The 16,605-nt window shown below is 41.8% G+C and overlaps 7 protein-coding genes across 7 annotated transcripts; all 7 read left to right on the top strand.

The window, feature by feature from the left end:
• Positions 1 to 432: 432 nt before the first annotated feature.
• Positions 433 to 1,572, top strand: LSM04_006816 (uncharacterized protein; the record flags this gene model as incomplete). Its single annotated transcript, XM_067332386.1, has 1 exon — positions 433 to 1,572. The coding sequence occupies one exon, from the start codon at positions 433 to 435 to the stop codon at positions 1,570 to 1,572; it is 1,140 nt and encodes a 379-aa protein (XP_067186998.1).
• A 556-nt stretch (positions 1,573 to 2,128) lies between these two features.
• On the top strand, positions 2,129 to 4,288 carry LSM04_007991 (uncharacterized protein; the record flags this gene model as incomplete). Its single annotated transcript, XM_067332385.1, has 1 exon — positions 2,129 to 4,288. One exon carries the CDS (start codon positions 2,129 to 2,131, stop codon positions 4,286 to 4,288), a length of 2,160 nt encoding a protein of 719 aa, XP_067187048.1.
• Positions 4,289 to 4,710: 422 nt separating this feature from the next.
• LSM04_006260 (Synaptobrevin) lies at positions 4,711 to 8,394 on the top strand (the record flags this gene model as incomplete). Its single annotated transcript, XM_067332384.1, has 1 exon — positions 4,711 to 8,394. The coding sequence occupies one exon, from the start codon at positions 4,711 to 4,713 to the stop codon at positions 8,392 to 8,394; it is 3,684 nt and encodes a 1,227-aa protein (XP_067186974.1).
• A 2,986-nt stretch (positions 8,395 to 11,380) lies between these two features.
• On the top strand, positions 11,381 to 12,774 carry LSM04_003443 (uncharacterized protein; the record flags this gene model as incomplete). Its single annotated transcript, XM_067332382.1, has 2 exons — positions 11,381 to 12,445; positions 12,487 to 12,774. 2 exons carry the CDS (start codon positions 11,381 to 11,383, stop codon positions 12,772 to 12,774), a joined length of 1,353 nt encoding a protein of 450 aa, XP_067186838.1.
• Positions 12,775 to 13,531: 757 nt separating this feature from the next.
• On the top strand, positions 13,532 to 14,349 carry LSM04_006641 (Peptidase S28; the record flags this gene model as incomplete). Its single annotated transcript, XM_067332381.1, has 2 exons — positions 13,532 to 13,590; positions 13,797 to 14,349. The coding sequence occupies 2 exons, from the start codon at positions 13,532 to 13,534 to the stop codon at positions 14,347 to 14,349; spliced, it is 612 nt and encodes a 203-aa protein (XP_067186992.1).
• A 106-nt stretch (positions 14,350 to 14,455) lies between these two features.
• Positions 14,456 to 15,113, top strand: LSM04_009352 (uncharacterized protein; the record flags this gene model as incomplete). The annotated part of the gene is made up of 2 exons (XM_067332380.1): positions 14,456 to 14,596; positions 14,688 to 15,113. 2 exons carry the CDS (start codon positions 14,456 to 14,458, stop codon positions 15,111 to 15,113), a joined length of 567 nt encoding a protein of 188 aa, XP_067187112.1.
• A 992-nt stretch (positions 15,114 to 16,105) lies between these two features.
• On the top strand, positions 16,106 to 16,504 carry LSM04_008114 (uncharacterized protein; the record flags this gene model as incomplete). The annotated part of the gene is made up of 1 exon (XM_067332379.1): positions 16,106 to 16,504. One exon carries the CDS (start codon positions 16,106 to 16,108, stop codon positions 16,502 to 16,504), a length of 399 nt encoding a protein of 132 aa, XP_067187056.1.
• Positions 16,505 to 16,605: the final 101 nt, after the last annotated feature.

Genomic DNA, 16,605 nt, shown 5'->3' with positions numbered 1-16,605 from the left:
GAAAAACTGAGTCGAGGAAGGAAAGAAAAACAAGAAAATGAAGAAGGTTTCTTATCTCGCTTTTTTTTTTCTTTTGGTTTTTCTGTTTCCCATCATCTCTGCTTAAGACAGTCTGTTTAAGAGAAAAGCTAATACGCTTACTACTCTTTGGACTCGTTCCTTTTCTTGTTGTCTGTTTATTGAATTATATTTTACCTCAATCAAGAGGATGGAATACCTATTATGTTTAAATCATATGAATTTCCCTATTTCTTTCCTTTTTTTAAAAAATTCGCTTTATGTGTGTGTCTTCGCTACACGTACATTTATGTAAAACAAAACAAAAAGAATATTGGGGTGTACGTAAGAGAGTAAGAACAGGGAAGGAAAGAAAGGAAAGGGGAGAAAAAAAGAGAATATTTTAAAAGTATTTGGTGTCAAGGGCAGCTATACATGCAGTGCTGCAAAGAAGGGAGAGATGTACAGCAACAACACGGTTCGGCATGTGTCTTTCACAGACATGAAGTGCTCAATAAGAGCGAGTATATTTGCGCATGTGAGAAACTCACAGACGTTCTTCACACACTCGAACTATCTGAAAAACATCTCACCAATACTATAACAGGAACCGCATCAGGAGCAGCAACAGAAGTAGAAACAGGAGCAGCCAGTTCAATAGCCGTTGTTGAATCTGCCGCACAGTTGGCGGTGCATGGGGCGATATCCATGACGGCTTCATATGCAGATTATACAGCCCGCACCCGCTGTCACACTGTGGAGAATCTCACAATTGAACAATGTGTTTCTTTCTGGAAGCGCAGTATCATTTTTGCTGCTGATCTCATACTCAGTGCCACCAATAATGCCACACGACGAAGTGCAGTAGTGGCGGGAGTCTTCTTGATACGCAGTGGTTACTCGGAGTTCACAGTAGGTATCATCACACAGTGTGCAACGCGTGATCATCGCTTGCAGTCTATCCTCTCTCAATTCTGCGATAATCACATGCTAAGAAGAGTTCACGCGGAATTGCCAATCTGTGCAGTGCACCGTACAACTACCATGCGGTTGTGGTGGGAACCAAGGACAGAGCGGGTAACTCCACATCGCATTATGCCTCCTATGAAGGTGATTCTTGAACAGCATCATCATAAACAACAGTGTAATGGGGTTCCATGTTCTGGTTATGGGGCAGTTAATGTGTTTCTTTCGCGTCCCATGACATCGCGTCTTTGTGGGAAAACGAAGAAAATGCTCTCGTGCACCAACCCCGATGCTTTTGAAAAAACACCATCCTTGGGTGTAGATAAGCTACAGGGTAAAGGATTAAAGGATGATGCAGATGCTGCTATTCTTACTTCAGATTTCTTAAACGACGCCGCGTACACCTCAGCAGTACAAAAGAGAGAGAAACCGAAGTTAGATCGACGACAAAATATCGTTATTCTTCACTTTGACGATCTCTCAGTTGTTGAGGAAGGTGAACATCTTATTGGTGTGGAGGTGGAAGCACTGCCATCTTACAGAGCATTTCTACCCGCACTCTACGGTCACCTTGCACCATTCCTCGTGGTTTCACGTGAAGATGCCTGATAGATGAACATGCATTCTGGGATGGGATTCCTTTTATCTTTTTTTTTGTATTAATTGTCTTATTTTTTTTTCTTTTTTTTTGTTGTAATCTCTTGCTATTCTGGGTGTGTAAAATATTTTTTCCCCCCAATTTGACTACAGAAGGGTTTGGTTCTGGTTTTATCTTTTATTTTTTCTATTTCTCTGTTTCTTAGTCAATTCATGAATACAGAGGTGATTATTACCTGCTTATTGTTGTGAATCCTCCTGCGTCTATATATAAATATATGCATATCTGCTGTTGTAATGCGGAAGTAGGGGAGGAAGTGACACAGACACATACTCTGCTTGGGTTTTTTCTGGTTTCTTTATCTTCCCATTTGAGACTTGTCGAAGTGGATATTTGTACTTCTTTTTTGCCATCTCCTTTGGCTGTGACAGTTCTCTTTCTCTTTCTCTCTCTTACTTGATGTGTGGTTAATGTTTTTTTTAATTATTATTCTCATGCCTCTGCGCATTGTAGGGAAGTTTTTTTGGTTTATTCTTTTTCTTTTTCCTCCAAGGTGAGTACTACACCATGTCCGCCCTTTTACAACGTCTGATGGAGTTGGGGGAAGAACCCTCAAACGTACACCGCCTGTCCACTTCCTCCGAACTCAACGACAGTGCCACACGGAGTGAACTTGTTGCCCGTGTCGTACAACTGCAAAACCAACTAGCGGATCAGAAACGCAAATACGATGATTTACTCGCAGATGCCACTAAACTACGCTCCGAGTATGATGCCTACCGTCGCACAGCGGAGCGGGAAAAACGAGAGTACGTTGAAAGGCGATCAGAAGATCGACGGATGTTGGATGAATTACGACGGGCAGGGGCATCTGGGAAGATGGATGAGACGTACGTGCGGGAAACAGAGGCAAAAATGGCAGATCTGCAGGATCGACTGCACAAGGCATTAGAGGAAGTGGAGCGGACGTACAAGCGGCAACTTGAGGCAGAGCATGCAAGAGTGGCGGCGGAAAATGCGAAGAAGGATGAAGTGCAGGAATTGTGTCAGCAGTTTGAACGGTTTAAGGAAACCATGCGGCAGCGAAATGAACAGTTGGAGCAGCAGTTAATTGAAGCACGGGGGGCCGTATTGGCATCTACTGCCTCGTCACAGCTTCCACTCACACGGAGTCATAAAACACCCGCAACAAGTAATGGTGAGGATGAAGTAACGAGTGGGACTGGTGTTGCGGCTATCGGTGATGTATCACATCTCCAGGCACTTTTATCGGCGGCATCACAGCGTGAAAAGCAGTTACAAACTGAACTTGTTGCAGAACAAACCCGCTATCAACGTCAAATTGACGAAGCTAATTGGGAGAGTATGGAGGCGGGAAAAAAAATTGCCGAGCTGAGAACTGAAATAGACGAATGGCGCTCAAAAACGGCACAGTTGGAAAGTGCACTGGAATCTAAAGGGGAAGAACACACATTAAAAGAGAGGGACCTTCGGCAAACCTTAAGACAGGCTGAAGATAAAGTTACACGACTGCAGCGTGAGTTACAGGATGTGAGGCAAAATGCAGAGAATAAACGTCAAGAGTATGAGCAGGCCCTCATACGTGAACGTGAGGCGGTGGCAAAGCGGACTGTAATGGCGGATGAGGCGGAGTGTCTGACGAAGAGTGTTCATGAAGCCATGCAGGAGCAGCGCGTGCACTACGAACGTCTGTTGCGGGAACGTGAAGTGGCATTACAGGAGCAGCAAGGCATATCACGGGCATTGGAGGTGGCCCTGCAGGAGTCACGTGAGGACAAACACCAATTAACAGATCGCATGGATGAACTTCGTCGAGAGTTGGATCAATGTCAACAGAAGATCAGTGAGCTTGAACTTATGCAAGCCCAAAGTCAACGACTCATTGCACTGCGTGAGGAGGAAGTTATGTCGAAGGAAGGCGAGAGACAAAAACTGAGACGATTGTTGCGTGAAGAGGAAGAGGCTCATCACCGTACTCGTCAGCGTATGGTTGAGTTGGAAACACAACAAAGTGAAACAGAACTACTTAGTGCAAAACATGCGGCTGTAACAGAGGAAACTTCAAATAGGCTTGCAGCTCTTGAACGTGAATGCACTTCCGCACGTGCTATGGTAGAAGTACAACGGTCACAATTGCAAGCAAAGGAGCAAACCATACGTCAATTACAGCTACAACTGGATGAATTAATTGCTCAAAGTGCAAAATTTGCTTATTATCGTGAGGAACAAGCGGCAAAGGCTCGGCAGTTTGAAGGCCGTATTCGAGAACTAGAAGCGGAGAAATCAGCCGGTCTTATTCAACAATTACAAACTGAAAACGCTTCAGTATCACCAATGTTTAACATCACATCATTACCAAATGTTGGAAATACATCAAACAATAATAATAATAATACATCATCTCCATTTGAATTATTATACGCTGCTCCATCTGAGCGTGTACGACAACAATTTGTTTCAGAAGCCGTTATGTCAGCTCGTAAATTGCGTCTTGCTGCATCATCTCGTCTTCGAAAAGTTGTGCTGTTTTCTATGGCATGTATTCTCGTTGTAATTCTAACGGCTAGCTATTTTACTGCCTCACCTAATGCCCCTTCAGTCGGGGCAATGGATGCAGCTATAGATTCACTTCAACAGCGGTATACATCGGTTTCTGAAGCGTTGCAGCGGTGTCAGGCAAGTCTTGCTATATGTGGTAAAAAATAACAGTATTCATCACTTTTTCTCGTGCCTGTAGGTTTCCATTTTCCTTTTTTCATTCTTTGCTCTGTGAACGAAGGCGTGTTGACGTCGCTTGGGCTACTCATATGCTTCTGTGCAATGAGGATGGTCATGCTTTCATATGTGTTCTTTGGATACACATCTGTGTGTGTGTGTGTGTCTACTTTGTTTTATTGGTTACTCTTCGGCTGAAGGGCTTTCTCTCTCTCTCTCTCTCTCTCTTTCTCTTTAATTTGTTGTTCTCCTACGTTAACAATTTTGGCAAAACAAAACAAAAAAAAAAATAAATTAGGAAACAAGAAAAAAAATATTACGTATTATCCTTACATATACAAACACATATATACTTTTAGTTGTGTATACTGAGACTAGTTCACTGGCACGCGTAAATAGGATCAGGAGAATTAATGGACCAGTTTGTAAACAAGATTCGATTTTGGGATTCAAAGGAATCTGCAACTCTTCCTTTAAAACGCGAAGATACCAATGCTGCAGTTACTACGACTACTGGAACGGAACATACCAATTTCTTTTGTATGGATGAAACAATAGACTACACAGCCTATCACTTATCTGCATATGATCCTATTCTTGGAGTTTTAATTTGCGTGGGAAATAATGTACCAGTGGTAGTGCTAGCTCTTGGTCGTCGACGAGTGACGTTACCAGTGCGTAAAGGAACTTATTGGTTAAATTGCCATGTCTTTGCTGGAACTTCAAGTTTTCTATTACTCTCTCCTGATTGTTTACTGCTTATGGATTACACACAGCGTAATCCTACCTCTGCACTCTTTCCTCGTGGGAAAAATGAGACATTCTTTACATGTCTCCATGTTCCCCAAGGTTTGACATGGGGAGCTGTCGGTTGTCGTAACGGTACTGTGGTGTACTGGAAGTTAAAACAGGAAGAAAATACGGTGAGTCTCGTTTGGGTTGCACTAACAAGTAATCTTTCTGAATTCTGTCGTCCCTTTCTTACTGCAACAAATATTACCAATGTTGGTTGTATTCACGCCATGGACTCTTATAGTATGAGTCCGAATATGTTTGTAGCAGTAATTTCTGGAGTTTCAGGGGTTTGCAAATGGGATATGGAGGATAATAGTCTAAACACTTTTTTTACTACATCAGCTAATATTATGGGATCTGCTCTCACTGCCTGCAAGGTGACTCCAGGAGGAATCTATGTCATTGCTACGACAATTGATATTTCTGTTATTTTAATATGGTCAAATAATGAAAAGAAGAAAAAAGATAAATCAATGGAACTTATGTGGGTTTTGGAGACTGGGTGTCGTTTATCAACACATTTTGAAACTCCTAGTGACAATAATGAGATTGATGATACCATTACTCCTTCATGTGGTATATATATTGCACGAAGCGCAGGATCTTCAACGCAAGTGCAATCTGATAGAAAGTGTCAAATGTATTTGTTGTTATATTCTGCGAAAGAATTAATAGAAATTGTGTTAGATATAGAGGAGAAACAGCTTATTCAACGAGAAGACATATTAGCAAATATAGCAGCATTAAGGTTAGAATCAACTTTATCACCAGATGAGAAGGAAATGATTACATTACAACACATTATTCCTTGCACTTGCTCTAAATACTGGTTAGGGATGTGTTCAGAGACAGAATTAAATACACTTATTGTGACATTCCAAGACTCTGGACCTTTACTAGTTGAACGGTCTCGTGCAAAGCGAGGTGTAAAATGTATAACGGAATTAGTAGATATCCCACATTGGTCTTCCTCTGATAGTGAGATGTTTCTTGTAAAACCACCTGTAGAAACTATGCATACTATGTGGTCTTTTATGGGACAAGCTCACGATGAAATTGACCCATGGTGTACTATTTTTACTGGAATGAAAAGTGTGAATGCCTGTGAATTTATAAAAGGTGAAGATAGTGCAATTCTTGGAATAATTTCCAATGGATTTAATGGGGGCATTTGTTTACTTCCCTTATCTAATGAGTGCCTACCTATACCTCAGGAATTGATGAAACAAGATATCATGTGCTCAGGTTGTGAGTATTCTAGGGGTGACGGACCGCTAATAATACTTGAACGAGCTTTTCCAGAACCCCCGCAAACGACAGAAGTAGTTTTGCGTGTCGTAGCCAAAGAGAATATGGTTACTCTATTCATTGTACATCTCTCACCTCCGAAAGTGGAATCTTTTGTATTATTTTCGAAAGAATTTATTACTGCAGATGCATGTCTTACAACTGGAGAATATGGTGCAGTAGCAAGAAAAGCAATTTTGGTTGAATGTCATCTAGAATCTCTTGATAGTGCATCTTCAGAATCCAATATTGTGCGAGGTGGATGGAGTGTTATTCTTCAGTTGTGTGATGGCTCCTTGATTCTTGTGGATCTAAGAAGCATAGGAAATGTTGAAAAGGGTCATCTACCCTATACATTGCATTTTCCTTCTGGTTTATTTCCTGCAGGAACCAATGTTACATCATTTGATACTGCCTGGTTAAATTGGGATGATGTTCTGGATCGAAGTAAAAGTAGGATAGATGGAGAAAATTCTTTGGTGTTATTCTGCATCTTGTCAGAACAAAAAGGTCTGTTAGTATGGGATATGTCTCGAATGCGACTTTTGGCGTATTTTCAAAATATGGAGCGTGAAGATTGGCGTTATGATAGTATTATTTCACACTCTAAAAAGGGTTCCTTTTGTGTATCTAGCTGGAGCAAAAAACTTTTGATATCTATTTCTCTTAAGGTTGATTCCAGTTCTGGTAGAACTAATGTAAATGATGGGCATGTCTTTTTACGCGATTTCCTTGGCCGAATCCTAATTTCTTTTTCTGTGGGATACGGTGTGAATGAGAGTAATGTTTGGTACCTTAAGAGAGATAATATTGAAAATGATTGGCATCCTATATCATCTGCAGATGCGCAATCGATTAAATTATGTATCAATATAGTGGATAATCAAGTTGTGGTAGACACAGGAAAAGGAATTTCTCTTGGTGAGATTCCACTGCCTTTTGGTCGTATAGCTATGGTGGAGACAGGTATTTCCTGGCCTTTTGCAGATCTTGTTTGGAAGTTTCTTGAAGAGGATCAAGAAGGAGTAGCAGGAAGAGAAGAAAAAGAAGGAGAAACATCCAAATTATCAGGAGTTGTTTCAAGTAATCAGTGGGAAGAAAGAAGTTTATTACTCTATGGTGATAAAAAAATTGACAGATTTCGTGCTGCACAACTGGCAACTAGTGGGGGAGAAAAAAAGCCTTTTGCGACATACCAGATTCCTCCAGAATGTGTCTTGGAACATGCGGTGCTTTGTGAATCATTAAATGCGATTCTTGTCTTGAGTCGGGATGCTAACAAATGGCGTTGGTTTAGTCTATTTGATTCGGATTCTGCTAATGAGTTAATGAAGCCATTTGTAATGACACATTTTATTCACGAGGAGGGTTGTTTGCGCATTTATCCAGTTTCTATCAAAGAGGACGGTGTTCATATATATATATTAGGTCGAGGAGGGACGCTTGGACACCTTCTACTTTCAAGAGAAGCATCTGAGGATGTAACCCGTTTAAATGTGGGACACAGACATTTCATCAATTCACGCTATAAACCCGTTCCGGCAGGCTTTCGGGCGTACGCGCGTTTTTTGCCTTCTCCACCAACAATGAAACGGGAGCATGGATTTTTAAAGCGGCTTATGACGCCTCCATGGGAAGAAGTTGTGATGAAAATTGAGGGTGAAATTTTGCGCTCGGAGCGAAAGGAGACGGTTGATGAATTTCACGAACGCATCAAGGGACCTTTAGAAAGCAACCAAACAACGGAGAGAAAGAAACAACCAGATCCAGAAGTAGAGAGAAAAGAATTGCTTCAAGGAAGTCGGTATACGGAGCTAAAATCCATCGCTGCCCGCGAAAACGTCACCCTCAACGAGGCGAGGCGCATTATGAATGAAAACCGAAACCGTCTGGAGGAACGTGGGGAAAGGATCGCCCAGATTGAGAACCGCTCGCGCGAACTCGCGGAACAGGCCGCCACCTTTGAAGAGTTGGCGCGGAAGTTGAAGGAGAAACAGCGGAACAGTTGGATTTAATAAACTTTCGTGTGCGAATCCGGCGGCATTTTTTTTTTTTTTTTGTTGCTTCGTTTGCGCTTTTTTTTTTATTGTTTTTTTTTCCGTTTTCTGCTTTCCTCGGCCTGAGAGGAGGAAAAAAAATCCAGTGGGCCAACCGGCCAGATTCCCATTTTTTTTTTCTCAGATTGCGATAAGAATGATCGAGTCTTACTGTTTATTTGGTATAAATCGTGTACTGAGATTGTTAACATTTAGGAAAAAATGATTTTCTTTCTAACCTTACAGTCTGTCAATCGTAAGTTTCTGAAAAGGAAGTAAGTTTTTAGCAAGGGAAATAATAACTACAACCAATCCGGCATATACACGATTAGAGTAGCGGATTTGCACAAAGGCATTCCAAGATTTCGTGATCCAATTTGGCCCTACGGCACTTTCTTTTACCCTACGGCCAGCGGGGACACTGCATCACTCTTTTCACATTGATGGCATCTTAACTCTAGAAGGCGATACTCTTAAAGTAGGATTGGGCCAGGAAAACTATATGGACTGGGAGGCTTTGTGCCCCGTCATTATTAACTTTCAAATGCCTCGGAACCCAGATTTTTTACAAGTTTTCGAGAATACATACAATTTATTCACTGCAGAATGGGCAGCGCTGGGAGAGGAAGCTTTAAAACTACATCGATAGTATGACAGCGCACGAGCGCAGCTAGAACATAAGGCCTTTAATGTACAGCAAAACGCAAACATGCACATCCAGGAATTACATAATCACATAGCACAGATTACCCAAGAGGCCTCTGCCACAAAAATGTAACGGGCTCAGACGCAGAGACAATTGGAAGAAACGCAATCGCAACTGGCAAACACACAAGCACAGTTGGCAGCGTCCCACACATAACTTAACCAAATGTTGGAGGAATTACGTCACACACAAAATCAGCAAGACTGCAACGCAGTCGCAACTAAAGGCAACGCTCAACAATTTAAACGACATGGAACAACATAATGTTCTCGATGCAAGTCAAACAACCGAAACACAGGTTCCCCCACAAAAAGGCAAAAATTGCCCAAACTGCGCATGGAACCCGGAACCAGTTTTCCTGAAAACTGCGGAACGACCAAGGGTGATTCTTCGGGGAACACAGCAACTCAGACAACCAAAGTGGAGCGAAAGCTATAGATCCGAGGAAAAGATCCGTACTTTTGACAGAATGATGGATTATTTTATGGAGACATCACCAACAGAGGTGTCGACTGCTTATCAGCAACTTTTTCCCAGACCAGCCAACTCCGGTGTATTTTATAACGATGCATGTAATAATTTTGTACAATGGCTGAACTCCCTTCGAAATGAAGGGTTATCAGGACAGCTCATCCAAATGGGATGACAGATATATACACACAACCAAAGGGTTCTCCAAACGGCGAAGGATAACACAGGACTGAGAGTGACCGACCTAAGGGAAGCTATGGAAGAGCCTCAGATAAAAGAAGATCCATTCTTGCAGGCCGCTGCTAAATTAAAGCTGAAACAGTCATTACCACCGCCGAGTAAGGCTCGGTGTTTCAGATGCGGTCGCATCGGACATTACAGCACGACGTGCCGTGTAAACGCGTACAGAGAACCATTTAAACCAAAAAACGATTACCGGCCACGGAAACAGTGAATACCGGGGCCCGGGCAAATAGGATACCAAAAGAACGTCAGGACGCAAGACTGGTCGCGTCCCCTCAACACCGTGGTTTTCTTTCGAACAAATATTCAAACAGCCACACAGAAGATTATAACAGGCAATATACAAGATCAACACGCAACACGACAACAATTACAAGAGGTTTTCCCATCCGATACACTCCCTCCAGGGGCAAAATCCATGAACGATATAACTTTAATTCCAGCGCGCTCTCACGACCCGTACGTCTTGGCGCTGGCATCAGAGGCCAACCGCATCGCAAAACACATGTGGACCCGCACAACTTTGGAACAGAGGGGTTCAATACTGCGGCGCTTCATAGAATTCACCACAACACACAATTTAGAGGTACAAGAGGAAAAAATTCCACTTTTTATAGTAAGTTTACAACTGGCAAAGAGCAGCGCGATTCAATACACGCGTACCCTAATTACCGTGCTAGCATCGCCCAGAACACCCACACAAATGTTTCTAATGGGTTTACAGAAGACGGCGGCACAGGACCCGTTAAAACAGGCACGCCCTATGTTAATATGGGATTAGATATGATAATCGACACGCTTCCACTGGAAAAAAGATTGGGTGGCATTACGACTAGCGTGGGTTACAGCCAGTCGATGGGGAGAAATAGCACAACTTCAGAAACAAAATTTCGTGCCACTCAATCAAGATTCCAATGCCATAATAGTGGATTGGGCGGCACTACCAAAAACATTCAAGAGCGACCCTCACAGAGCGGCAAGATACGTGGTAATCGCAGGTGCGGACGCACGACGCGTCAAGGAAACCGTAAAAGGAATGACAAGCGACGAAAAGCTAACGACGCTAACCAAAAAAGACATGGAGAATATTCTTCGCCCGTACGGAATGGCAGCTCACTCCATAAAGAGAGGAGCGCTGGCACACGCCGCGGCAGCAGTGATTGAACACGATCCCGATCCACGATTACTGACACAGTTAGGGAAACACGCAGACCCCATGGAACTCCCACGCAGCACGGTGCGATAATTAGGCCATTGGGCCGCAACAATAAACAAGTCCGCACACTTGACATCATTGATGTAAGAGAATTGGAAAAATGGGCTGCAGAAAAATGGGAATTACCAGAATTGACAACGCAACACATTCGCGCCCCTTTCAAAGGGCATAATATACTTCGACGATCACACCGAACCAGTGTGGCGACAAAAGAAGACGAAACACAATTACCGTTGCAACAAATAGACGTAGGTACACTTTCCACCAAATGGATAAGAGACCGCCCCAACCATAAGGCCAGGAGGCATTGGGATGAAGTGTGGCACATTATGCAGAAACCCGAATTATACGCCAAACGGCGGGAATCCAACTTAAGAATTAATAACGCTGATGCGCAGCGTATGAAGGAAGCAGGGATTATTTGTACAGCTTCATTACATCCAGCTAAAGGTTGGGTGGGCCCGTTTGCGGTGGTGGAGGACAAACCCTCCGGACAAAGAAGACGTTTTATTGCGTGGCCGAGAGAAAAGAATGACAAGGACGATTATGAGGCCGATGTTCCTCTCGCGCATATTTCAAAGTATCTGGATGTGGTTTACGATGAAACGGCAACATTATTTGATTTAAAGGCATCATTTTTCCAAGTGGAACTACCAGTAAACACACGCGCAAGTTTCCGTTGCCGCACGGAATCAGGTGAATTCGTTGAGTTCACTCGCCTTCCCATGGGCTATAAATGTAGTCCTGAGATTTTAAATACCATTAAAAGAGTTTTGTCTGGAGGTTCAGAATTGGTATTGCCACAATATGCAGCACCAGAAGGTTTACACATACATGTATGGATTGATAACATCCGAATAAGTGGTCCACATCAGAAGGTGGATGCTTGGGGAAAGACAATTTGGAAGAACATGCAACAATGCGGCACCACCATCGTAGAACAGAAGCTCAACACTAAAGAATATGATTTCATAGGCGTACATTTCAATCACAAAGACAACACGGTGTCTTTAAGTGAGAAAACAATACAGAGATTGCAACAGGCTCCTTCACTGGATAACACGACAGTCGAAGAACTGGAGAGCACAGTTTCGCGTATGCTGTATGCGGGTGGGGTAAGGGGTGCAGCTCTTTTCCCTTATTATTTCTTCTTGAAAATCGTACGTCGACGTTTATCTCGTTTAAATCGAGGATTAATACGGCCAAAAGACCCGGCAAATTTATCACCAACTGCAAAGGACATCGGACAAAGTTTGCTCAACACATTGTTAATGAACGACCCGGTTCATCCTCCACAAAAGTTGCCCTCCATGGCGACACTCGGCACTGACGCCTCCATGTACGGATGGGGGGTGCTGTTATTCAAAGATTCAGGGGCGTTTTGGCCGCGGTCGGTGCGTGGGAACGCACACCCCATATGATATTTCAAGCGGAGGCACGAGCAGTTCATCTCGCTTTACGCGGTTTTAAAACACATCCACACGGTCCCGTGGATATTCGCGTGGACAATACAACCGTCATGCATATTGTGCAAAAAGGAAACACACATTCACAAGCTTTGGTGAAGGAAGCTGACACCATCGACAGAGTTTTGCGCTCGCACGGCATAAGAGCAAAGTGGTGTTATGCAGCTTCAGAGCAGAACCCGGCGGACGGCTTATCTCGAGGTAAAACAGTCCACTCAGTAGACGTAGCGAAGGGGTGGAACTTGCGATGGGGATAGCGGGAGGCGGGTTAAAAGGGCTTCTCAGCACTTCCATTTCGTCAGTTCTCAGGATGTTTTAATAGTTTAACTGTTTGGGGAAAAATGATTTATATTTTTTATGCGCGAAGGCTTTCCAATTCGTGCAGGTTAAATGCGGGTTTTCTTTGTTCTTCTGTTGTTTGTTTTTACGGAAGGAGGAAGGATAAGATTATTCTTGTTTTTTTTTTCTTCGCCTGTCCCTCCAGGGGGAATATTTCCAGGGATCGGGCGGCCGGACCCCAGGAAGGGGAATCCTCCCTCCGGCGGGCCGCGGGGGTTTCGGGGGCCCCGAAAGGGTTTCTCGCCTTTTCCCCCGCTGTTTTTTTTTCCGCCGGGCCTTGGTTGGGCGGGGGGAATTTCCCGCTTCCATTTCCGTGTTTGCGCGGCGTTTTCTTTTTGTTCTTTTTATTTATTTATTTTTTTTCGTTTCTTTTTTTAGCCTCTTTATTTGAAGCTGTGGATGTAGATTCTTCAGTTTATTTTTCTTTTGTTTGTTTCAGGTGGGATTGTGGAGGCTTATTCGCCTCCGGAGCTTCCTGCGGCGCGATTTTCTCATGGGGAAATTTTTCGTTCCTTGAAAGAATCTCATCAGGAAGCTTTTCGAGTTAATCGTGAGTATGTGAACATAGCGACGTCTGTATTCCCTCAGTTGGTCAACCATTCTGACCTTGAAGGACCTGTGTTCAATCAGAGATATTGGGTCGATTTTTCGGCGTGGAATGGTGGTGATAAGGCCATGTTATACATTCCTGGAGAAGCATCGGGTAGCTCATCTCCGGCCGGTTATCCTGGAATGTATGGACACCAAAGAAATATGTTACTTTTTACGTTAGAAAACCGATATTATGGACAAAGTCTCCCCTTTCCTTTGACAGAAAAAGAAAAGATAATCAATTATCTAAGTCTTGGTATTGCTCTTGATGATTTGTATTATTTTCAGCGTTTTGTTGAAAAAAAAAACTTATTGGTAAGAAGCTACGTTGGCTTAGAGTAGGAGGAAGCTACGCTGGTGCATTGAGTGTTTGGTTTAAAGTAAAGTATCCAACCTCAGCTCTACCAGTATGGAGCAGTAGCGGAGTTGTAGAATCCCGTTTGAATTTCTATGCTTTTGATGGTCATGTTAAATCAGAAATTCTACGCGAGCGTGCAGAATCTGTACATAAAGTACAATCAGTACTCTCCAAAGTGTGGGAAAACTCAACTACTTGTTCGGAATTTTTGAATCGTTTTAGTATTCCAAACTATTTTACAAAGGCTGAGGTTTCCCCTATGCTGGCAGATGCAGTAGCAGGAGCTGTACAGTATGGTAAAAAGAACGAAATGTGTAATAGGATTTCAAAGATAAGTGAAACGGATCCTCTAGGAGATTTCTTAAGCATGATTGTTTTCTTGTATGGCCCACAGTTTACGTCAGAATGCATATATAGCACCGAATGTCTCTCAAACACATCAATGTCTAATAGGTGGGCTGGCACTGGTTACTCTTGGGTTTTGCAGACTTGTAAGGAACTTGCTTATTTTCAGGTGGGATATTACAAGAGTCTTCGACTTTAAAATGTAAGTACGGGACATTTTGTGAATCAATGTCGTTCCGCATTTGGTGATACAATATTTCCTGACGTTTTTAAGTTTAACACTAAATGGGGAGGTAAACAACCAAATGCCGGAAATGTGGTTGCGTTACAGGGATCTGATGATCCATGGACAGAAGTGGGTATTACTGAAACGTTACAATCAAACTATCAAGATTTTGTCGCAAGATGTGAAGGTTGTGGTCACTGTGGTGATCTCGCCTACCCAGGTCTAGACGATCACCCATCAATTAAAGAACAAAGAAAACGACTAATGTGCCATTTGGATATTTGGATATCAGGGGGCTCACATCATACAAGCTGATTCTACATCACAAATTCAGTGATTATTCTCTACATCATAGGGAAGAATTAGTAAAAGCTCTTCAGAACGATCTCCGTGATTCTTTTGATCATACTGCCGATATTAAGAGTTTTAATATTGACAATTTCAGCCACATGCTAAGCATTAATTTTGATGTATATGTTAACTCATTAAATAAAGACGAATTGAGTTATACAATAACGAAACTAAAAAATATGTCTTTATGGTTACTACATGCACAAAAGGTACTGGATTCTATGAGTGATAAAGGAAAACTTGTTGTGCTTTTTTTCGACCAATTATTGCCTTTGAATCGTCTTGAGGAGAGTTATTCCTCGTTTGTTCTGGATGTTTCCCTAAGCACTTTGCTTCTTATCTTATTGTGGACGTTATGTTCATTTTTGTATAAAGGGTTTACATAAAGAGAAGTAAAACACAATAATCTATTATCGACAGTTATGATGTGATTCGTTATTAGGAAGGAAAATTGTTTTTTATTTATTTATTTGTAAGGGGATAGGAAGAGGTATTCTAGGAAAGCAGAGAAAAATAGTGAGTTTCTTTTCTTCTTTGTAGGGGATTTGATTTTTTTTTGTTTCTTTTTGTTGTTATTTTGTTCCTCAGGAAAGTTTCTTAGAGAAACATAAAATGCAAGCGAAAGAATGAATTGCTTATCCTAAAGATGAATTTCTTTTTTTTTCCTTTTCTTTGCTTCTTTGCTTTGCACAGGCTGTATTAAAAGGTTTAGTTTTCTTCTTAATGCTACATGTGGTGTGAGAAAACACTGCCGAGATGAATTAACGATGTAGTACATGAAACACGTAGGGGTATTGAGCTCAAGGGAAAGTACGATGTAAATCTGGGAAGGGTTTCTTTAGTGGATGTTTTCGTTTGCTCACGGCAACTACAACAAGTGCCTGGTGCTTGCAACATTTTTGGTCAGCTCATTTTTTTGGGAAATATTATCAAGGCGTTGTGGTGTAAAGGATTTCCTCCACTATTTTGTTTTTAATTGAATTTGACAGTTTGTCCCTGTATGAGTTGTTCGCCGTTTTTCTTCTTTCCCTCTCTCTTCTTTGGCTGGATTTATTGTTGTTTTTTTTTTTAGCATGTCGCTGTTTTCTTTGATTTTTTTTTTTGCCATCTCATTTTTTGAGATGAAATATTCTTTACTAACGACATATTGTACAGTGTTTCTTTTGGGTCAAGAAACACTCATTCCCTCTTTTTTTTTGTCTCTGGCCTTTACCATGATTAATATAAGAAGAATGAACTGTACTTTTATTATTATTATTATTATTATTATTATTATTATTATTATTATTATTATTATTATTATTATTATTATTATTATTATTATTCTGTTTTTACTTTTACTTCTGTTCTTGTATTTTTAATAGGTGTAGTATTGGTAATGAAAGAGTATGAAAATATGTCATTCCCATCGGAAGAGATGATGGTCCGTTTGATTGAAGAACAACTTTGGTGTGGTTATGGAGAAATTGATGCATCTGTTGAGCTTCCATTAAAAGACGAAAATGCCACCTACCTACGTGAAACTGTCTTTCCTACTCTTATCCCTGCATTGTACGAATTAGTGAGGCGTGAGCAACAGAGACGCCTACATCCAGAAACATTCCCAGGTTCATATGGGGCAACAGGAAACATTCATTCAATCTCCTGGTTAGCCCAATATCTCCTTCGAAACAATACACAACACAGTAGGAACCTCCTACAAAACCCATATGTATTAGTAAATAATGAGGTACTTCAAAGACAAAAAAAAGTCAAGGAAGGAACGATACTTCAATGATATTCAGTTTCTCCTTACCTTTGTCTTTTTATTTGGATTGATCCAATTTGCAGATCTCATTTGACATGATGAAACGTCTGGGTATTCCCTTTGTTTTGTTT

Source organism: Trypanosoma melophagium, assembly GCF_022059095.1.
Source record: "Trypanosoma melophagium isolate St. Kilda chromosome Unknown ctg6segment0, whole genome shotgun sequence".
Classification (NCBI taxonomy): Eukaryota; Euglenozoa; class Kinetoplastea; order Trypanosomatida; family Trypanosomatidae; genus Trypanosoma; species Trypanosoma melophagium.
Note: the sequence above shows the minus strand (reverse complement) of the source record. Positions and strands in the feature narration are given on the sequence as shown.